General features: G+C 41.9%; 1 protein-coding gene across 19 annotated transcripts in view; it reads right to left on the bottom strand.

The window, feature by feature from the left end:
* The window catches only part of ADGRL3 (adhesion G protein-coupled receptor L3), an 815,007-nt gene that overhangs the window by 501,637 nt on the left and 288,690 nt on the right, over positions 1 to 24,680 (bottom strand). For all 19 annotated transcript variants that reach the window (XM_084625891.1, XM_084625888.1, XM_084625889.1 and 16 more), the window contains exon 3: positions 12,599 to 12,851. In XM_084625891.1, coding sequence (XP_084482017.1) covers positions 12,599 to 12,653 — 55 coding nt within the window. In that variant the 5' untranslated portion in view covers positions 12,654 to 12,851. The remainder of the gene's footprint in view (positions 1 to 12,598; positions 12,852 to 24,680) is intronic.

The following is a 24,680-nucleotide window of genomic DNA, read 5'->3' as shown; positions in this document are numbered from 1 at the left end:
AAGTTACACTTGCACGATAAAAAGATTGCACTACAGTACTTGTATGAGGTGAACTGAAAAATACAATTTATTTTGTTTATCATTTTTACAATGCATATATCTGTAATCAAAACTAATAATATAAACTGAGCACTGTGCACTTTGTATTCTGTTTTGTAATCAAAATCAATGTTGAAAATGTACAAAAAAATCCAAAAATATTTAATAAATTTCAGTTGGTATTCTAATGTTATAAGTGCGATTAATCACGATTAATTTTTGTAATCATGATTACTTTTTTGAGTTAATCGCGTGAGTTAACTGCGATTACTTGACAGTCCTAATTAAAATGTATGACTTGTGGGGGAGTAGGGAATGGTAAGAACTCACCATGACTGTTACGGTAGCACCTAGAGTTCAGGGCTGCATTGTCCTAGATGCTGTTCAAACATAAAAAGAGAGAGAGCGCGCCCCTGCCCCAAAGAGTTTACAATGGAAGTGTGAGGATGACAGATTTCCATTCATTAACAGGTGCAACATGGCCCACTTAGCCTTCATGTTGGAAGCTGGACTTTTACATTTCTTGATCTCTGATTACTTACTCCGCAGACTCAATGCTGCGTTAATAATGGGATTTTAAATTTCATATATAATTTAAATACATATAATATTTAGCATAGCCATTCTGTACTAGGCACATCCAGACAATATATACTATAGATCAACATTGATCTGTTCTACTTATATAGAATCTAACGGCACTCAAGATGATCTGTTTGGTGCACAAAAGTAGTCTCGTTCAATATTACTGTATTTTTATTTAATACATGGTTTTGTTCAGTTGTGCCAGTTACTCAGTGCAAAGTCTTATTCAAACTCCTGAACAGGAAAATGGATTCCCTGCTCTGAAAAAATACTTTTTGTGTAAACACACAATGGCATAGAGAAAAGCAGACAATCAAAACCCATGAAGAATTAATTTCTATATACAGCAGAACTTAAGTATCAGTTTACTGCTAATTCACTGTCCTACAAACTCCTGCCAAATCAAAATAAACACTGTTTGGTTTAGGAAGTTAAAATAGTCTTTTCAGGCTAAAACCAATAAAAATTATCTGTCAAATTTGCAATGTGCAGATGAAAAGCATTTGAAAGTTAAATCTGAAACCTTGACTGAAGTAACACTGTGCTTTAAACACCTTATAATGCATGGTTATTACTACCTTCTCTACTCAAAGGGTAATTTAAGTGCCATTTTAATATTCTGTATGAACAAAGAGGTGTCACATTAAGGAGACTGGTGCGAAGTCCAGAAAATTTGTGAAAATCAAGCCCCGTCTCTAATTGTGCCCTATAGCATTTCATTTCAATGGCAGTATCACGTATCCTCATTGGCATCATAACATTTGCATTACACCCACCCCTGCCTCTATGTAAATACTGTACCACATCTTTACGTTGGTTACCTGTGAGAATATAGGGGTTGTTCTCTTCATATAATTGCTCTGCAGGCCAACAGGCAGTTGAGTCAGCACCAGCATGTGAGAATACCGGTGTTCGACTACAGCAAGCACCCGTGTCCTTCCAGGACATTGTGAGGATTGACACTAAAGACTTAGCAGCTTCCTTAACTGTCTTTGCCTTTACACATCAACGGTTATATCTGCTAATAAAACTTATTGTTGCCATGTATCCAGTTCTGCCTGGAAGAGTTCCAACTTTGATGGGGCATTATGAAGGGTCCAGCCAGTATGGAAATACCTTCAAGGCATATGCCACACAGGGACCTGACTTGATAAGGCAGTGGCATTTGTCACACAGGCCAAACTTTAAAGGGTTAATACCCCTGACGAGATCTCAAACATGAAGCGACACTGGATACATAGTAGTATCTAATTATATAGACTGCTAGAATATTCAACTGTCATCAGTCAATAAGAGCTATGGTTGAGGTTTTTTGTTGGTTTGTTTAACTGTCCTTTTTATTGGCTATTGCATGGTACACCCCTTCCCCACAGCATGAGAGACAATTAAGTTGTATTAGCATTAAAGGTGTATAGTTCTCAGGTATATGTGTGAGCTTGTTTATTTTTATTCTTTTTTGGGGGGGCCTCCAAATTTAGTGTTGAATTCTAGATTTGGATAAAGTCAAACACTAGAGGAAAGCCACCCCGATGGCAGAATATATAAGAAACCACCAAGATTTGTCCAGTTCAGGGATGAAACCATGCAAAAAACAATAAATTAATGAGTTGAAAATAGTTTACAACTACAATTGCACACAGATGCTTACTAGCAAACTTCAATCAAGCTTTTAGTGAAGTTCAGGGTTTGTAGGACTGGTCAAAACATGGCAGTATCCGTGCCACGCTGGCTCAGCGTGCTCTCTTTGCTGTGCACAGAAACAAGCAACTAGAGCTTATTTATTTTTACGGCTGTCTGATATTATAATATATGACCTCCAAGCACTTCTGTCAGTGGTGCTTGCAGGCTGCCGGGTGTCTACTGATTTTTTAAATTTATTATGTATTTGGCTTCTGAGCAACAGGCCAATTTCTTTTTTCAATCAAATGAAGTAAAACAACCAAACATTATTAATTTTGAGTCCCCGGAATCCCTCACAATGATTACTAATAGTAAAAATTTTAATTAAACATGCCTGTAAGATCACAGACGACAATGACAGGACAGGTTTCAATTCATGTCAGTGAAATGGAAGTGTTAAAAACAGAACCCTTCCATTATTCACATTTTACACAGGTGACTCATCTGTGTAAAAGTCTAGATTTTTGCTTGGTTTTTAATATTCAGTGACCTGGATTTGGATGGAAGATGGGATTCAGCTATTAAAAAAAGAGCTTTCTCACATGAAACATACTGCCAATTACACACTGCTATGTGGGCAAATAAGTTGGCAAAACATTATTTCAGTGATAAACAGGTTTGGCAATAAATCCATCTTGTTATTTTAATGGCCGACTTCTGTCTTGCAAAGCAAAACTGTGTCTCAGCCTGTGGAATAACAGGACTTCTTCCCACATGAGATTTTGTCAGCCTTAATGTCTGAATCCTCCTTCCTAACAGAGGGGGCCACACATTGAAAGGAACAGAGATGATAAGTTGGGTGATATACACCCTGTGTGATTATTATCAGGCTTCTATTTTTTATAAGGACACACTCGTTTTATCTGCCTGTAGAGATTCTGCCATACAGCAAGGTTCACAGCAGCCTGTAATTTACAAAGCTGCTGAGCCACCAGGGCCATTCCGACTGTTCTGCACTATTGTGGCCAATCTAAAGGCCCTGCTTCTAAACCACTTCATAGCATTCTCCTGAGAGAGTGTACCACGCAAGACAGGCTGCACTGAGGTGTATTTGTGAGCCACCCTCATTACTAAATCATGCCCTTTGCAACCTCCAGGGTTTAGAATAATAAAATTAAACATTAATAAAAGACCATCACCAATTTTTATGCTGTAATAAGAGAAGAACAATCCCAACCTAATTGGAGCAGTATCTATGGTTGCTACTTACTGCTAGGACACTTTGAAGGTGAGCAGCAATGCACAATAGAGCGGCAAATACATTATCCTCACCAATCGTGGGCTGAATTTCTTCTTCTCATCCCCATGCGATGAGTTGGGCTCCAAAAAAGCAAATGATTGAAGGCAAGATGTGCTCGTTTCTGAGAAGGGGCAAGGCAAGTACCCCACATGAGCAAGGGCTGGGCACACAGGGCTTCGTTTGCTCCCTGAGCAATGAGTGCCACCACGAGCGCTGGACTCTCCACATGAGCAGGCGGGAGGACGACGACAGAGCTCTCCAGGCTCAGAGAGGAGCGAGTACTGCACCCTTTCAGAAACACCACCCTAGCAGAGGCTGAAGGTAGGAGCCAAGGCTGCTATAAATTAGACATGCCATTGGGACAATCTAAATGATGCCAGGGAGCGTCCCTCCAGATCAGGAGGGCACACAGGTGGCTCAGAGCCACCACCCATCCCCATCCAATGCGGTGCCACACAGAATCTCATTGCTCAGCATGTTCCCAGAAGTCATTGCACTTTCAAATGTCATTTCTTTTATGGATGCTACTGCCACCTTTTGAAGATTAGCTTTAGAATATGCAGTAATAATAACAGTGATATGACAAACTATTAGACAAGGCCACTGCTCAGACAGTTATGGCTCAATTCTGCTATATAGGCAAAGCATAATAGTAAGGCCAGTGTGGAGCGCAGCATCCCAGGTGGACCTGATGGGATTCAGAGAGGAACTGGAAGACAAATGTCCTCTTAGTTCACAAGCATGAAGATGGGGGTGCAGCCTACTCCTCCCTCCCCTTGCTGTACCAATCTCCCTCAGCATGGCTCCAACCCCTTCGGAACGACATGCATGCCCAGAGAGTCAGGTAACACACAGTGCCTGTATTTCCCATGTGCACTGACTGCAATTAAGCCAGACCTTATGCAGGCTGCACTTGTTGGGACGAAGCTCCTCATGTCATACTATGCAGCTGGGCAAGGGCCAGGCTAGCCACTAATGGGTCACCTTCCTTCAACTACACATTTCAGTATTAAGAGCATTTTAAGAAAGAAAGACAGTATAAATACTTTAACAAATCCAGAAAGGAATACCTTAGAAGGGAGGGAAAGAAGAGGAATTAATAGGGATACCTCTTTCATAAAGGTAAACATCTACAGTTATTATGAGTTATGAGGAGAGGCTGAGGGAACTGGGATTGTTTAGTCTGCGGAAGAGAAGAATGAGGGGGAATTTGATAGCTGCTTTCAACTACCTGAAAGGAGGTTCCAAAGAGGATGGATCTAGACGGTTCTCAGTGGGAGCTGATGACAGAACAACAAGTAATGGTCTCAAGTTGCAGTGGCGGAGGTCTAGGTTGGATATTAGAAAAAACTTTTTCACTGGGAGGGTGGTGAAGCACTGGAATGCATTACCTAGGGAGGTGGTAGAATCTCCTTCCTTAGAGGTTTTTACGGTCAGGCTTGACAAAGCCCTGGCTGGGATGATTTAGTTGGGGATTGGTCCTGCTTTGAGCAGGGGGTTGGACTAGATGACCTCCTGAGGTCCCTTCCAACCCTGATATTCTATGATTCTATGATTATCCATTATTTTTATTATTGTAGTACCTAGGAACCTAATTGAGGATCAGGGCATCAGTGTGCCAGATGCCATACAAACAAGAAGCAAAGAAAACAGTTCTGCGCTCCGGGAGCTCACAATCTGTAGACATAGTGAATAAAATATCAAACATGCAATGGCTTCTTGTTAACTTTATTTAAAAAGACACTGAGAAAAGTGGGTTATAACAGGAAGATTTAGGCAACCTTAGCTACAGGTGCTCCAACTATAACTGACAAAAATGTTGATGTTGTTTGAAGGGCAGATGAATTACTCTACAATAAAATGGTGTTCTGTAATTTCATGGCGTTTCAGGCCAGGTGGGACCCTTAGATCACAGACTCTGATACCCTGTGTATCACAGGTTTGTTTGATTTTAAAAAACTTATCTACATGGCTATGAGCATGTGACGCAGTGATGTTAGCAACCCATGACTACCTGTCCCAGAAAGGATTTATTGACCTACAGAATGAATTCCAATGAACAACACTGTATTCTTATCATTAAGACAACCCTTTCCTGCAGAACAGAACAGATTTTAGACATAAGGTTTTAAGGCATTTTCCCATCATTTTCTCCCAGCATTTTTGTGCCAATGTTTAGAGTCTGTTTTTAGGACATGTGACATGAGCTGCAGCAGATCAAACTTACCAGCAGCAGCATCACCCGAGTGCCAATTTGCTCCAGACAGTGCAGTCTCTATGATTATTCAACCTTCGCTGAGACTGGTAACAAGGGTGCCATCTGTGATGATGATTTTTGTTGTGGGGGTGTCTGTCTACTTCATAAACTAGACAGAGATTGAATGGCTCAGAAGACTGGCCCTGGGCTAAGGTCTCCAGATCACATCAAGATCAGGTAATACGTAACTAAAAATAAATTACCCTACAGAATGACTGTTTGATAGCCTATGTGAAATGAGTTGCTGATCCCAGTGCAGTTTTTGGCAGACAGGTGTCCACATCACAAAACTCATTTAGTGGCTAGGGTGAATAAATGCATCTAAAACAACTACTGAGACCTTAGGACCCAGCAAAATTCCTATCTTTCTCTCCTGCTGTCCTGTTCGCGAAAGTGTGTTACACTTCTCAATGCTATATTTTGGGGCATTTTATAACTTATTAAAGAAAAAATTAAAACAAAAACATTTTAAAATTACAGTCAAATGTGATGGGGAGTAAATTATGGTATAATAATTCACACTTAGATGCACAAAGGTCATTTGGCCTTCATCCTTTGTGCCTAAATGCTTTGGGGGTGAATTACCACACTGTAATTCACATGCTGTCATATTGTATGGCTTAATTAACACTATGAACTCAGAGCACACACACTTAGTTGACTGCCAGGGCTCAGACACCAGGCTTCCCATGAAACAGCTATAAGCTGGTCACATATCATAGGTAGTAGCATACGGATTATTCACTAAGAATCCCACTTTCCTTCTATAATAGTGAGAGCAAGTCGATTAATCTAAATCAGTGTTGTACAATGGTTTGGTCCAGAACAAAAAATCCCATGTGTTCTGGATCTATGTAACATACATATTTGAAAAGCAAAGGGAGGTGGCAACCCCTTGATATGTTTATTTGCATGTTCATACCCAGAATGGTTTGCCAACTCATAGCTACTATCTAGTTTTCCAGGTGAGAGAGATCTGGGAAATTCATGAAAAATTTGCATGTGCCTAGCAAACACTGTGGATTGCAAGTAAAAGAAGATTTTGCTTGCTTTTAGCCTCCATAATGCATTGGTGTGGATGAACTCTTTGAGCAGGCACAGTTGCAGAATACTGAAGAAGTATAAAAAAAAATCCAGAAATCCCCCTATTTACTCTGTGTGAAATTCACCCCTGTGTAGAGAGGGCCCTGCACACTGCCCTTTGCACCACTTAATGGCTTAAGTGAGAATTAAGTGGTGCACAGGACCTTTGCGGGGTTGAATTTCACCCTCTACCAGCTTATAGATAGACCGCCATCAGCTGGAGAATTTAATACTCCTGAATTTAGTACTGTGCTGCTAATAAAAACACTGTGGTATACATCTGTGGTCAGCCCTTTTACCAGGAAAAGCTTTTCTTTCATCACCTCCTCTCCTATAAAAATGGTGGCTCTGTGGCAGTAATACCAACTGCCTAGCCGAGCAAATACTATGAATATTTCAAGGATGATTAATCTTTTAAAACAATGAAGTTAGGCAGAAGCCTGGATGTCAGCTTGGCTATTTCACAACTAATAAAACATGTCTCTTGTATTTCATTGTGACTATATAAAGAGTAGCATACAAAAAGGCAATTACCCACCGTTCGTTCACAAGCTAACATAACACTTGTCCAAGTATAAAAGAAACATAGTATGTATTTTAAAAGGTGACACTGCTTCCACTGTTTTCCAAAAGTAAGAAGGCAAACGTTCAGCTCACATTAAGCAGCTCTCTATCACCAAGGACCGGCTTGCTAGCATCATACACTTCCCCAAGAAAGATAACGCTGATTGCTTTAACAGAATCGTTGTCACCAGACAACTGCCAGTGCTGATGGGCAATAAATATTTCCAAGGCTCCCACCAAAAACAACACAGAACCTGGCCCTGTACCCTGACCTGCTAATGGAGTGAGAAATCAGCTTGTCCTGTGAATGCCATCTCCTTACAAATAAGAGACCATCTCCCCCCCGCACCACCACAGCTGCCCACCAAAAATGTCAGTAAAATGGTACAAAGGCCTTAGGAAGGCTGGGAACAGAACAGTAGGTGGGACTCTCTCCTCCCAGCAGCTGCAATGCCTGACTGGACAGGATTGCAAATTGCTTTTCCGCTTGGCAAACAACAGTTACAGTACTTCAGCTCCAGCTTAGACTAGTTCTCTGAATCAGAAAGGCAAGATAGCCCATGTCCTAAATATACAGAGGTCACTTGAAAATGATTTTGCTAGATCTGCCTGGAGTACAAATCCTCTTGGGCATCCTGGTTTCTGGAAATCCAAAATAGGACCAAAAATAATCATGTGACAAGACATTACATAGATCTCTCGGGGCTGCAGAGGTTTGCATCACTGTTTCAAAGTTATTAAGATGTTCAAAGTAAGAGATCATTATTTGGTTAGAGATCAGTGTAATTTCAGACCACACACACCTGTGTTGCACCTCTGTGTTGCTGGTTAGTGATATAGAAGACTGAATTTTGTTTTGATACAATGCACTGAGAAGCTTTACATCTAAACACACCTTTAACAATACTTTGTGTTTAAATAAGATGCCAGGTCAGCCTAGGGTTTTGCTGCCCATCATCAGTGTCTGAGTGTTTTCCACATTAGATTGGCATTAGAGCAAATGGAGTTCATGGAGTCTCTGTCTGATCACCCATTTTAAGACAGAAAGAAATCCACCTGGTTGGGGGAGGGAGGGCAGGTTACTTGGTGGCGTTGGGAGAGGAGGGGCCGTCACATCTGAGAAGGTCATTCTCCATCTATGATAAACATGCTTGTTCCAGAACAGGCTAAGGGACTTCTCTCAAGTGGCTTGCTCAGGTGCACATTGGGGCAAGTGAGCAAAGACAATGCTCCTTGGAAGTCCTGTTCAAAGGCCAGACACAAGTCTGGACCTTGTGTTCCCTGGACAATGAATGGATTTTCTTCAAAGGGGACCAGCAATGGTGGGAGCAGGGCCATGGCCTTACACTCCCTTCCCCACTCGCCATCTTTCAAAGAGTGGCAGATCCAGCTGTGTGCCACAGAGCCCCCAAAAGGAATTGCAGCAGACCCCTTGTCATCCCCTCCCCAAATGCAGTGTGGAGCCAATGGCTGTGGGCTGCAGTCTGTCCTGAAATGTGCATCTACCACAGATACTGCCTGGCTCCTGTGAACCCTAGCAAGCTCAGCAGCAAATTCCCGTCATTCAAGAGCCCTCCAAAGTTAGTTTTTCTTTTAATGCTGTTGTTTTCCACTTCAACTAACTCTAGAACTTTGTGTACCAGGTGCAGCTAACACAGCAAAGGGTCAACTCCTGGGTTGACAAGCTTCATTTGGGTGGCAGCAGCACCTTTCAAACGGGTCTGCAGTGGGGGGAGTTTCCTACAAAGTAAAATAGCAGGTTATGGTCTTGCCTAGAGGTACAGAGGGCCAGCACAAGTCCTGTGCATCACTTCAGTCCCACTACAGCCCAAAGAGGGACACAAACCTACAGACAGGGAGAATTTCACTGGTCTGCGAGGCATGAAGCAGCACTGGACAAAACTGGAGGTCTGTCTCTCGCTGTTTATGGTGCAGCAACCATGACAATATCACCAAGGAAATGCAACGATTGAGGCTTTTTCCCTGCATCATTTCTGCTGAACAGCAACACAGAATCCTAGAATACCAGGGTTGGAAGGGTCCTCAGGAGGTCAAATAGTCCAACCCCCTGCTCAAAGCAGGACCAAGCCCCAATTTTTTTGCCCCAGATCCCTAAATGGCCTCCTCAAGGATTGAGCTCACAACCCTGGGTTTAGCAGGCCAATGAAAGCATCCCACTCAGGCAGCATCTCCAGGGGCTTGTTTTCATCTCACACAGCAGTGCAGTCATGCGTCCTCTGACCCCACACCTGACATCACAACCTGAGGCACACAACATGCACCCAGAAGTGGAATGCCTGGCCCATCTTCTGACACAACTCTGTCACTTTGAACTTTACACATTTATCGGAGGTGGGAAAACATAGCCACAAAAACAAATGTGTGGCAGCACTGGCCATGCCTAAATTAAAAAAAAAAAAAAAAAGCAGTGACCCTTCCATTGTCCCAACATACAAGAACAAATTGTAACTTACAAGCTGCAGATGGAAGAAGTAGGGGGGATCACAGTACCCTAAAAACAATACTCAAAAACCCCCAATACAAATAAAACCCCACCAGTTAATACACATCCCTGCAATTATCCTGATCACCAGATACCTTCACAGTTTGTAACAATAGAATCCAAAACATTAAATCTTGGTACGGTCTTAGAAGACAACTTTCCAGGCAAACCTTCTGTATACATTACAGAGATCTCTTAGCAAACAAGAATGAGAAGGTCTTAGCCGGACTAATTTCATATTTAGCAAACGGCTGAATTCTGGCTGCTGTGTGCACTTACACAAACTCTCCGGAATTATCCTCAAGCTGGACAGCGGAAAATTCCACACTGAATCTGCTTGCCCACACCACTCATGGAGATACTGTTGTGCAGGTGCAGGATAGGGCCAGAAAGGGCAGCAGGTATTGAGCTTTGTAGATTTTGAGACCCAAAGGAACCATTAGATCAACTACTCTGACCTTCTGTGTAACTCATATTTTAGTGGGTGCACCCCTTCCTCTACATGAGGCCAAATGCATGCTCACAAATTACTCCTATTACCCTCCTCCTCGCAGAAACACTATGAACTGCACTGAGGCCAGGCTCTGGTGGGATGGCTGCTGTCTTGGCCACCAGCAGGGGCTGAACCAGAGCTCTCCAGAGCTCCTACTGCTTGAGCCAAAAAGCCAGGTACTGTAGCTGTAACAGACTCTTCACCTCTGTGGATCAGCCACACAGGAGGACATGTAACACACACTGACTGGTGAGTTACAAAGGGTCATAGCTAACACCGAGGGGCCTGATTTCCCACTGTGGTGCCCCTTGTGGAGTCACAGACACCTGCCAGGCTTTCCACTCAGTTTGCGTGGGAGTCAATGACTCTCCAAGGAGCTTATCTGTGGGAAAAATCAGGCCCTCCATTTTTGCATCTTCAGTGTCTGCTCATTGGTGGGGCAACGTGGCTCCTAGTATTCTTCTGGCATTTTCATTCAGCAAAACTAGCAAGCGATCTCTCAGACTACACTGGCATTCTGACTAAAACCAAAACTGCCTGAGGGGCATTTAAATTGTTAATTGCTTTAACTGTTAATATTGTTTAATTATAAAGATTTGCAAAACAACATTTACCATTTAACTTCGTCTGAGTAGAACCGACAGCTCCTTCCATAATAGCTTGGGTTTTTTTCCGACCACCATTTTTTGACACCATTTAATTATAAATTAAAATCTTGAAATCAGTGGGGAAATTTGCTTCAACAGTTGAGAGAGAGCGAGCGTGCTATAGGGCATAAAGGTGGTAAAAGCAATGCCAGTAGACTTGATGCACTCTGTATTTTTGTTGCTGTTTTTCCTTCCCCACTAAAAGTTTAACCCTAAAGCCTTAGCTCTCGGAAATTACCCCATGCACAGAGTGGATGTGGAATTCTCGCCAAGATTTTCAAAAATAGGAGCCTACAGTCTACACCTTAGTCAATGGTTTGGATTGTCTAGGGCAGCGGTTCCCAAACTTGTTCCTCCTCTTGTGCAGAGAAAGGCCCTTGCAGGTCGGGCCGGTTTGTTTACCTGCCGCGTCCGCAGGTTTGGCTGATCGCGGCTCCCAGTGGCTGCGGTTTGCTCCTTCAGGCCAATGGGAGCTGCTGGAAGCGGCGCAGGCCGAGGGACGTACTGGCCACTGCTTCCAACAGCTCCCATTGGCCTGGAGCAGAAAACCGTGGCCACTGGGAGCAGCGATCAACCAAACCTGCGGACGCAGAAGATAAACAAACCAGCCTGGCCCGCCAGGGGCTTTTCTTGCACAAGTGGTGGAACAAGTTTGGGAACCACTGGTCTAGGGCCACTAAGGCCGGAATTTCAAAAGAGCTCAGTTCCCCTTAAAGCCCCCAAATGGAGTTGCCAGATTTTCAAAAATGCTGGCCCCGCCCCAGCACCAGGTTCTTCTAGGCATTCAGCAATTTAGAAATCAGGCCAATTATTTTAGGAGCTTAACTTTGGGTTCCTATTGTTAAAAACGTTGCCTTATAAGCCCTGTCGACATAGTGAGATGGATCCATTTTCACTTTTCCTTGATCTGTGATGAAGAATAGATTGTAATTACTTGCTTAAGACAATACAAAATATGATGGCCACCGTGACACATTAATATGTGTGCTAACAGCATCAGTGATGATAATTTAGTGAGATCCCATCCTCTCTGTAGCTGTGGTTAAAGTCGGGTTACGCTGTACAATGCTTCTCAGAGATATCTATTCACACAGAGTTTGAAATTCAACCCCCATGCACAGGGCCAATACAAGGTGTGACTTAAGTGGTGCCTACCCTGTGCACTGGTCCTGAACACGGGGCAGCAGCTCAGCTATAAATGTACTGGACAGACTGTCTAATGTAAGTCTCTCAAGTGACCTCGCACACATCAAGCGGTTTCGTTCATAAACAGCTTTTTACTTAAGGCCAGATGATGGTTCTTTATTGCAGGCCTATTTTGTAATAATGGAGGTTGGGCTTTTCAAAGAGGTGTAAAGGAGTTTGGTGCCCAACTTGACTGAGCTTCAATAGGATTTGGCCTCCTCACTGCCATAAATCCCCTTGGCCCTAGAAAAACCAAACTCACACAGATTATATAGGCAAAAAACCGAAAGCACCCCACCATTTCCCTCCACATTTCTCTTACCATGCACTGCTGGTGCTAAGAGCATTGTGAAGAACAGCAGCTGTGATGACCACATGACTGTGGAATATGACTTGAAGGTACCGCGGCAATGAGTGTTTCCAAATAAAATGAAGACAGCGTCCTCCTGTTCCCTCGTCCAGCACTCCTCCGTAGGTCTTCAGTTCACATCCACAAGGGAAGAGGAAAAAAGCCAATCAAAAATAATCATAAATTTTTTTTTAAAAAAACCACAACCAATATCCAGACTCGAGACCTGCAAACAAAAGAGAGACAGAGCACGGTCAGTAACAAAACCAGGTGATTAATGCACGGCAATCAAGACAGCAGGTTTAAGTACAACCAGGGGCTCCCTTAATGCGGTGGCTCTCAATCTGTGATCCGCGGACTATGTCTAAAGGGTCTGCGAAAGACAGACAGAAAACTGACTGAACAGAATTCAACTACATACACAGACAACAGACTTCCAAAGGCGTCCGCACCTCCGTTCGAGATATTTTAGGGGTCCGCAAATGAAAAAGGTTGAGAACCACTCCCCTCACAGGCCTTTCTTAGCCGTTCGGAGGGAACACACAATGTACCCCTGTGCAGAGGGCCAGCACTCCAGCCTGCGCATCACTTATGTCCCACTTACTCTTTCAAAGAAGGGCTTCACTGGCTGTAGGTGGTGGCCAGACCTCATGGGGGCCTTCTGCACAGTGGTGAATTTTAACCCCAATAACCCACTTTCCTGATCCAATGCCTGACATACAGGAGAGCCTGCACTTGAGATTGTAGGTGCACCTCAAGTGACTGCACATGCGAGACTCCAGACTCGACCATGCCTTTAAGCACAGCCTTGAGCAAGAGGCGGCGCGTAAGCTGCCCTCTCCCAAGAGTAGCCCCTGTAGGTGCTGTGACTCAGACACTTCTCTGAGGCACCATGCCCTCTCTGCTTCCCCCTTTGCTCCGAGTGGGGAGGAACTTCCTGCTGTCCCACAGCAGCGGCAAATCACCACACACCCAATGCCAGTTCAGCTTTGCAGGACAGGGAACGGGGGTATGGCGCCCTGGCTTAGGAGTAAGGGGAGTTCTTCCTTCCCCTTACTCTCCCATGTGGACACACAGTCCTAGCCACAGGCCAACGCTTAGCCATGTGTGAGTACATCAGCCGGAGCAGCTCCACGCAGGGTCCCTTGCAGGTGTGCCCTTGCACATACATCATACGCCTCCTTTTTGAGATATCTGGCTTGCAAAGGTTTTTTTTATGGGGGATGGGTGGGTTTGTCTATTTCTCCTTGTGACACAAGCCAATGGGACAGCCCCGAACACTGGCATTCTCCATACAGCCACGCCCAATACAGGGGGAAGCAGCGCAAGGTTCTGCAGGCACCCCCACACAGAGCCACAATCATTACCTTCAGGAACCTTTTAATTTGTCCTGTGGCCTCTCTTTTGCAACTGCCTCCGAGGGTCGTCTACACTGCAATTAGAAATTTGTCACTGGCTTGGGCTTGGGCAAAGGGGCTGTTTTATTGTGGTGTAGACATACCCCGGGTGGCCAGTCAGTACCAATGGTGCTGGGGTTGTGTGATATGTGGGCTAGAAACTGGCTTGAGACCTTCTACTCAGGCCTTCAGAACAGATATCAGATGGAATAAGCGTTGGGTCTCTGACTTCAAACCAGGCCAGCTTTTGACCCAATAGCCATGGAATGAAAGGTACCATATCTCCTTTCCAACCCCCTATCACAGTGCCCTCCAACACCTCGTTCAACCAATTTTAGTTCAGCCCTGCAATTATTCATTTTGGGACCTAATGAAATGGTCTTATCCATCCTACTCTCTTATATAGGGAAATGTAGGGAAACTGGAAACTGTATGCTTGCATGGAAATAGTCGCCTGCTTAATTGCAATAAAGATTCTAACTAGCCACCATTTTTTGTCCTCAGAGGAGGATTGAAGGATATAGTGAACCAAACATTGAAGAAAACAATAACTATTGAGTTAAATTATGCCATCAGTTTTAAGCTTAAATTCCCTGTTGACTGCAGTGGTGATTTCTGCTTAAAACCAATTTGTGATCAATTGTAAAATATTTTTCAGCTCTGTTTTGAAGTCCCAAGACTTAGTAGCCTTCACAGCACTGGCCTAATTAAAAATCTCTCCAAAATCTGTAATCAGGGTAGGCTATTCTTGTCTGAGCAATGCTTGCTGTTTTTGCCAACTTTGGTTCTTACACAAAACCCAGTGTGAGCCAAAAAAACATATGAAAAAGCTTGTTGCATGCCACTGCTATCTGGGTATATTTCTGAAGCTTGGAAATAACGTTTCCTTTGTTTTGCCCTTCAGTCCTTGCTAAATCAAACCCCGCATTGTTCTGATTTATACTCTGTATAACCAAGTATCATTGCTTCCAACAAAAAAATATTTGCTTGGATCACAGTTTAGTCTGAGCTATTTTTCCCCCCCGCTCTCATTTGCTCACTCAGCTGAATGGTGGCCCTTGTTTTTCAAAGCTTTTACCCAGCTTTGCAGCTGGAATGACTGGAAGCCCAAGTTTAGTAAGTAGTCAAGTGACTTGTTTATGGTCACACTGCTAGAGATGATCTCTGTTCACATCAGATTTCAGCATCATGCAAGTTTTCAGGGCTTTGCTATTCTAACCATGAGTCATCACATCCACTTACAACATTTTAAGCATAATTTCTAAAATGCAACAAAATTATTGAATATTTTAAATTATAGCTCCTAAATACAGTGAACATCTGTAGGGTAAAAATGAAATTGTTATGGGTCAAGCCTTTTGATGGTGGGGACCAGGGATTAGAGGAACACACACACAAAAAGAAGCAGAAAGAGGCTTGCAAAATAAAACAAATTCCATCTCGTGGGTTCTCTGGAGGTAATATTTGGCCAAAGACAAAGAGAGAGCAGCTCTGAATTGTTCAGCATAGAACATTTCATTTATTGATGGCAAGCAAGGGACACACCTCCAATGCAAACAAATTAAAAGTTACATTTGACCTACATGGTATGCATCCGATGAAGTGAGCTGCAGCCCACGAAAGCTTATGCTCAAATAAATTGGTTAGTCTCTAAGGTGCCTCAAGTACTCCTTTTCTTTTTGCGAATACAGACTAACACGGCTGATACTCTGAAATTTGACCTACAGGGGACTGGATTTGAACCACCAAGCAAAGGCATGCGGCATTAAAATACAAGAAGGTTCTGCTGAACTCTGACCTTTCTGGCTGCAGTGATGCCATCATGAGCATCACATCTTGATCCGCTGTCAAGTATCCTGCTAAAGGGATTTACACACTAGCAGCTAAGCAAAACTCTTCAGAACAGAACTGACGGAAAAGCAGAGAGCCAAAGGAAACGAAGACATTAGGAACTAAAAATGTACTGTGTAATACTTGTTCAAGATGATCATTCTTTGAAAGGCATTATGGATATACTGATGGATACAACACCTAACAAGTCCATTCTTCAGTGCTTTATATCAACCAGCACACCAAGGAGTCCTCGTGTTAGTTTAATGACATTAGTCTAAGGGAGGGAAAAGAAATAAGGAATTTGACAAGATCTAGTCAATGGCTAGATGTGCGGACTTCAAAGCGGGACTACACCAGCACAAATAAAATGTGTTCAAACTGTATTGAGCCTCTGGATGTGCCAATGCCTTGAACCATGTGTGATGATTTACAGTGGTTGAAAGAGGGTGTAAAATACGAGCACTCTGATTGGCATTGTTACATAACCAAGCATGCATTCATAGTGCACATGGGTAAAAGACCACACGAAGTGCAAGAATCAGCCCCATTATTAATCACTATTTTTTTTAAAAAAGTAAATTTAATATCCAATTTAACATAGCTGTGATTTTTATTCCTGTTAAGTATGCATGAATATAATTTAATAGCTATGGAAAAAACATACTGAAATTAAGCACAAGAGCAAACAGCTTTGGAAGGACCCAATAATAACTTTGTTTGTTAGTTTTTTCTTTAGATCTTCAGAAGCACTAAAGCTAGTCAGCCAGACAGCCAGCAAGACACTACTTGCCTAAAAGTTTTAAACAAACAAAGCATCACAGCTTTGTATTCTTTAATAGCAAAACAGCACTGCATTCCTTATCTCTGTCTTTTGTAAAAGTTGCTTACTTAGTGGGAAATAAGCTGAATGCTTTACACAGATATTGATTAAATTCACTGTTTGCAAGAGAAAAATGCCTGCAAGTAATTAACCCTTTGATGCTAGTGATTATGGGAAAATGTAGCCCCATGATGAATGCAGGTCTCCATTCTCAGCATCTGTCGTTTAACAAGAAGCTGCTTCAGGAAATGTTTTCATAATTTCACTCAGTGTGGGGGAGAGATAGGAGGGGTAATGCAGCAAAATGGAAAAAAATATACCTTCTGAAAAAATGCCTAAATTACCAACAATATTAAAGTAAAAAGAACTGTTCAAGTTAAAAAAATTACTTGTCTTACTAACACAACTTTAGATTGTTAAAAACAGAAAGAATTGTAAACACTTGGTTTTTTTTCTCTCTCTGCATGTTTTATGCATTTCTTTCAGCTCCAACAAGGAAAAGAAAGTGTCTCTCCCCTCTGCCCCCCACCCACCAGTTTCGAATCATTTTCACTTTCACGCTTCTGTACACTAACACCACACTGCAATGTGTAGACTGTAAAGACTGCAGGGACACAGTTATTTCTTCAAAACTCTTTCCACTGGAATATTTAAATAATCATGCAAACATTTCTGAGGTATTGTAAAGGCAGATTTGTCTGAAAACTTAGATTTGGTGCTGAGGTTGACCTGACATTGTCCCTCTTGAAGTTTCACTGCAAACCACACAAGCAAGGAAATTCAGAGGTTTCACAAAAATTGTCTCCATTTTTCAAACAGAAAAATTTCAGAATTTGAAATGTTTCCACCTGCTCAACTAGACAGTTCCCCTTTTGTACTGTGGACCCCAATTCTGCTCCCTTGGGCCTGTAAGCACAACAGTTGCCAGCTTAACCCTTTCATTATTCATTCACTAACCCTCAAGACAGTTTGGACTGCTCCAAACCCCAGCCTCTATGCTGCAAGAACAGGGTTTAAAACAGCTGTGGGCCGCCCTACACGGCACATTAGTGTAGGGAAGCGCACCACAAGCAGGGTGTGACTACAGTGCATTCGCTTGCTACACAGGAACGTCCCACATGAACACCCCTATAGCACACTAAAACTTCTACAGCACCCTTTTGATGTCCTTTCATTTCAACAGCAGAACATCAAAGTGCACTACAATACTTATACTGTCCTTGAAAAGTGTCCACATAGGACGCTACTGCATGACAAGCTAGGGCGCTGTACATTCACACCCTGGCTTACGGTGCACTAATGCCCCATGTACACATGCCCTGATTGTCCACTGCATGTTCACACCTACATCCCTAAATGGGAGGCAGCAAACGTTGGCTGGCATAGCCCAGGTCTTCCTCCAGTGAAGCAGCAGAGTTGCTCAGAAAGTTTGGGTATAGTACGTTATTTAAATGCACTAAATCCATTCCTTTATTCCTTCTCTATGTATTACGCTGCTTCTCTTGATAAATATTTTTAAAGGTGTACAGTAAGCAAAAATAGTGGCAACATCTCACAAATAGCAGTTTATCAGAGCTTCTCAAATATCACTACAATGCTATTTACATTCCCCTGAGATGAGTAGCCCAAACAGCTTGGGACTGTCGAATCAAATATAGTCCCATGAACCACCTGTTTAACGTATAATTTAAAACAACAACAAATCCTTTGGATGTAGTAATAGCTTTATAGCAAAACAACTCACAAGGTCACTATCAAATGTTAGCAGAGTTAATTCATTTCAGATTTAGCAAGCCCTTGACAAGCAAACACAAACGCAGACCAGTCAAGTCTACTGTTTTTTCCCCTGTAGGCGACATAGTTTTTTGGCCCTTTCTTAAGGTCAAAGGGAAACTTAAGCAATCTACAGTTTCTTTATTCCCTGAATCCAGGTTCACGACTCAGAGCAGGGTGGTTTCATATACAATTAGAGAGTGGGCCGTGTGCATTAAAAACTGTTTTGGCTCTAAGTGTACGTCTACACTGCTGAGCTGGGAAGTGTAGTTTCCCACACACATACTAGCTCTGCTCAAGCCGTGCACTGGAAGTAGCAGTGTGGTTCAGCAGCTTGGGCTGGCTGCCCCAGTCTGTAACCAGAAGGTCGGGTGGGACTGTACTGGGGTGGCTGGCCTGAGCTGCCACACAAGCTGCTGTTGCTGCACTGCTATTGGTCAGTGCCAGGCTGAGTAGAGGTAACACTTATGTCTACCCGAGCCGGGAATCACACCTCGAGCTGCTGTGTAGACTTACCCAACATGATACAGAGACATTTTCCATTTCCCTGAGTTCTCTCAGGTTAGGCTGGAGTCTGGATTTGGCCACAGACTTCACCATATAAGCAATCACCACAATATTTCTTTTTTCTTTTATTTTTAAATCAAATATTTCTCTTATTCTCTCTCTCTCTCCTTTTTTTTTTTTTTTTTTAAGTTCACATTTCCCCTCTCATCAGTCTCAGGATGAAATATACCATGAGAACTTCCTAGAGTGGAATTTTTATAAATTGTTTTCTGATATCAGAAAGGAAACACTTGTCGATTTGTAGGAGGTGTTGCCAGGGGGCGGGGCACAAGATGAGAATGATTTTGACTTTCCCATGAATGATCTTAAGATATTGTACCCAGTATTTCTAGAAATACCAGTTTGAAATACATTATCAATGGCTGGACGGTCTCCATTTACTTTTGATATTTTTGAGGTTCAATTGATAACTAAACTAGGTATGGTCCTATCAGCTACTTTTCCATCTACATCGTCTTGCAACTTTATTTCAATTTGCTGGAGGGGGTTAGTTAGAGGATGTTGTAAGGGATGAAAATATTTATATTACATTACTGCATTTGGATAAGCTGGAATTGCAAAAATTGAGTAGAGGGTCTCCCAGTTGTTAGGAAATAAATTCAAAGTAATTAAGCAAATTGGACATGGTCAACCAATTAAAGTTCAAGGAAATATACAACTGGCGAACAGGGTACAGTTCTGGATCAGAAGTTTCACAGCACCCCAGGCCTCAAGCTGTCTGGGACAATCCCATTTCAGCATAATATGGAACAGCTCGCACAGTCATGTTCTAAACTAGGTTATGTTTGGGTTTACAGATACTATCTCTATCACTGATTCTAAAGTATTACAAAACTTCTAGGACCTATCCAGTTGTAGTTTTTCTACTTTATAAAGAGAAAATATCACAGTTCTCTAGCACTACACCAGTGTTGCCAAATCTCACGACTGTATTGTAAGTTTCATGATATTGGCTATTTCCTGGAATCATGAGAATCTCAACTTTCATTTTTTTTAAAAAGGAAGTTTCTAGCCTTCATGCTTACAAGGAAAAGCAGGAAAATGTGACCCAAATGTAACCTAGAGAGGCTCAAGAAACAGAAGGCAAATAATATACAACCCCAAATGTATGTTTGTTTATAAATCTTGTGACTTTTAGGGCTGTCGATTAATCACAGTTAACTCAAGCGATTAACTCATAACAATTAACTCGATTAAAAAAATTAATTGTGATTAATCACATTTTTAATCACACTGACATACAACAACAGAATACCAATTTTAATTTATTATAAATGTTTTGGATGTTTTTCTACATTTTCAAATATATTGATTTCAACTGCAACACAGAATACAGTGTGCAGTGCTCACTTTATTTTTTTATTACAAATATTTGCACTGTAAAAAAGATAAACAAAAGAAACAGTATTTTGTAAATTCATCTCATACAAGTACTGTAGTGCAGTCTCTTTATCATGTAAGTGCAACTTACAAATGTAGATTTTTTTTTAACCGAACTAAACTAAAAAACAAAACAATGTCAAACTTTAGCACCTACAAGTCCACCCAGTCCTACTTCTTGTTCAGCCAATTGCTAAGACAAACAAGTTTGTTTACATTTATCAGAGATAATGCTGCCTGCTACTTATTCACAATGTCACCTGAAAGTGAGAAGAGTTGTTTGCATGTCACTATTGTAGCCAGTGTTGCAAGGTATTTGTGTGTCAGATATGCTAATCATTCGTATGCCTCTTCATGCTTTGACCTACAGATTGCACTTTTGTTCATCTTTTTTTTACAGTGCAAATATTTGTAATCAAAAGTAATAACATAAAGTGAGCACTCTACACTGTAGAGTAGAAAAACATCCACAAATAAATTTAAATTAGTATTCTGTTATTGTTTAATCATGATTAATTTTTTTTAATTGTTTGACAGCCCTACTTGTAAACCAATCTCATGATTCTTTGGGGCCCGGCTCATGATATTTAAACACTTGGGGTTGGCAATACTGCTTATTCGCACATATATGCACAGCATCCCTTACAACTGTTTTGTGAAAAACTAAATGTACTTGTGTGGGTAGATGCACACATGCACATGTCTACAAAGAGATATGCTCCAAAAGTGCCATTCTAACTTCCTTAAGCTAGCATTGTCAATCTCTCTCACACAGGTCCACTTTGTTCTCCCTAAACTCAAGTGTTTTGTCAGAGGTATAACTATGATATATCAGATTCTGCATTAGGTCTCACTTTCAATTCAGAAATAAAGAGAGAGACTCTGTTGGAGTAAGTATGCGAAGGAAAATTATGGGGAACAAATGAAAGATCAAGTTGCTGCCTCTAAGTTTGATAGTTAGGAAAATGTCTTCAACTAAGTGCCTCTAGGCTGACTGATTAAATGAAATGGTTTTAATTCGTTTAAATCATTCCGTAGCATCATTTCTTTCACCTTGATCTCCTTTTCCTTCTTGCCTGCCCTCTCAGCCCTGTCTCCCTCAACCTCTCCCTCATTATAACGGTGTATCTTAACCCATGCTGACCAAAGGCTGCCGATGTGAGAATGGAGAGCAGAGTTGAGCACCGTTGACTGTCCTCAGCTTCATTTCTGCAGCTAGCCCCAAGTTCCACACGTACAGAATCACAGAAAGCTAGGGGCCTTGGAACAAACACAGGGATCAACTAAGCAATTTGCAGTTAACTTGTGTATGGGGTGGGGCCGAGCCACACTGCACCAAGAGGACTGTTTGTCTTGCACAGGTGCATGAGCGTACACTGTGCCATTCCTTAGGATGGTACAGATTGCTCCCCTCAGCCCATCTGCCCAGGTCTGCCAGCGAGATGGAGTGAGGGGGTCTATGGCACAGTCTCCTCCCTACCCCTTTCTGAGCTATTACTTCCCCAAAGGGAGGAAGCATCAAGGAGACTCTGCTCACAGGAAAATATTGTGATCAACCTTTCCGTGCATCATGCTGGATGGGGGATACTTACTTACTTACCCACTTACCCATCCCCATACCCAACACAACAGGCATGGGCCGGACACAGTGTGCTCTTAGTATATTAATGATAGGCTATAAAAAATGAAATAAATTAATAGCTGAGGATGCCAGGCAATCTGGACCTCCCTCAGTGTGCCCTTCAGACACTGCAGTCTATACGATCATTAGGTTCGGGGGCCCAATGGCTCTAGCCCTCTGACAGACAGTCACAGGTGAATTACAATACTTTGGATATAATGGCATTCGCCATGACTAGAAGGTTATCTTAATTCTGGATTTCCTTACCTGGCTGTGACCTCAGTTCAGACTTGCCTAATTATTTTGTATCTCCATTTATTCCCTTCATAAATACTTTTCTGTTAGTTTTACAGTAACAGAACCTGGCGGATCAGTTGCACTGACCTTTTGTGTATATGCAGGACACGAGTCACATCAGCGCATTTCTGAGCTGTGCTCATGGTCACTATTTCCTTCTCAAATTGACAACAAATAACCCAGATACTTGTTTCTTCGAACCAAGAGAATGTAAGTGTGCCCGTTCTTTATTTTTCTGCTTTATAATTAAATAGTTTACCCAAGATTAATTGGTTTTGATTTTAAAAAAATGCTGACAATCAGATCAACGGTTATCAAACAATTTTAAACTACTGAAAATGTGTGTGGGTGTGTGAGCAAGCGCGCACGATCATCTGTATATAAACTTTACTGGCAAATGAGATAGCAACAAACTCCATGTGGGTAACAATTTTTAAGGATAAAGTTCTATATGAAAAAGGTAAGTTTAATTGCCTTTCCAATCTGTTGTGATATAACCAATGTCTATTAATGTTTAGTAGCAAATTGGGTTTTAATGATCATTGCTATTTTTGGCTGGAAGGTGACATGTAGTTTAAGTCTCAAACAGATTTATGTTTTACACTAGGATGATTTTCTTGCAAACTCTCCTTGAGTTAACTTCTTCACACCCCACAAGACATTTAATATAATTTTATTTCTAATAGACTGCAAGCCAATAGGACCATGTTTGCCATCACTGATGTTTTCAGTGAGAAATAATATCAATTAGGTCTATGCTGAAGATAAGCATAAGTGATTACTTAAGTGTAACTGGCTTGGAAAACATTCGGAGGGTTATATTATTCAACTAAATGATACAAATTAAGAACAGTATTGATAGGAATCAAACTCAGAACATTCCTGACCTTGCCTGGTTGAGGGTATCTTATCAGCTCTTTTGTGGATGTTCTCAAAAACCAGGGATTAATAAGTGAGAAATACCAAGTTTTAGAAATCTGAGTTCATTTCTTAACACAAGTGCTCAGGATGAATGTTCTCCATATTAGAAGGATGACTCATCTCAGGTCCTTGACATGCAATCCCCAAAGTCAGTGGACCAGCCCAAGAGGAGGGCATGTGTGGTAGGGAAGGGAACTGTGAGAAAAATATAAAAAACATTTTGATGCAGTCTGACTTGGAGGAGCAGCTGAGTAAAGCAAAGTCACTACAGAATTAAATAAAGAGATAAGGGCCATAATGCAGAAAGAAATTTCTGGGTCAGGGAAAAAATATAAATATGGAGACCAATAACTATTAAATCTAAATATCAGATGTGACAGGTCCACAAAATTAAATAAGCAGTAGAAATAAGAATAAGAAATAGGGCAAAGGTGGCTTCCACAAATACACACACATAGCTCCCTAAAGCAAAAACAAGTGTGGTACTAAAAAAAATAAAATAAAAAATAAAAGGTTATTTTCCACATTGAACACACTATTTTCCTCATGTTATAATTTAAATGAAGTATGGTTCCTTTGATTTTGGAAACAACAAATATTTACCTATTGCATTTTTTTTCTGTGTAGGCACGTTTATTATTTGCATCCCCGTAGTGTCTAGAGGCCACAGCCCAGCCCAAGACCCCATGGAGCTAGGTGCTGTACGTATCCATAATAAGAAAGAGTTCCTGTCCCTTAAAGCTTACAGTGCAAATGGACAAGATAGGCAAAGGGTGGTGAAAATTCATTTTACCCCTATTTTGCAGAACGGGAACAGTGGTTCAGCGAGATTAAGGCTATGATTTTCAAACTCGGGTGTTTAAAGTTAATCTTGAAATTTAGGCACTTTCAAGTGTGCTGCTTTTCAGCTGGCCTCAGTGAGAGTGGCTGGGTGGCTCAGCCCTATCGAAAATCAGCCCATTTATTTCAGTACCTAAATATGGGCTGAGAAGCCCAACTTTAGTGACTTTTGTTCTTCAGTGACTTCCTCAAAGCCACACAGGAACGGTTTGCACCAAGGATGAGAACTGAATTCCCACTTCATTCCCTTACACACAAGACCATCTTTCCTCTCCTAGGTACTGATCCGTTTTCTTTACAATTATTGTAAGAAACCGTGGTTATGTTTAAAGAGACTGTGACAGGGCAGGGTTCTCTGGATCCTCATTGCAAATAGTGCAGTCCTTAACGCACACCAATGGCAAGGTCAACACCCAGTGCTTTATTTACAATCTGCTTTACAAATGTTTCTTCCCCCCCAGCATAACGCTGTTCCACCAGGCTTTTCCTACTACCAAGGCACAGGACATAAGGGAGCTAAGATCTCACCTTTCTGAGCTGTTGGGCTCCTCCAGCCCTTACTTCTGGGCTTCCCCCGCCCACCTGTCTCTCTTTTAAGTTTCAGAG

Source organism: Lepidochelys olivacea, assembly GCF_965140295.1.
Source record: "Lepidochelys olivacea isolate rLepOli2 genome assembly, chromosome: 4".
Lineage (NCBI taxonomy): Eukaryota > Metazoa > Chordata > Testudines > Cheloniidae > Lepidochelys > Lepidochelys olivacea.
Note: the sequence above shows the minus strand (reverse complement) of the source record. Positions and strands in the feature narration are given on the sequence as shown.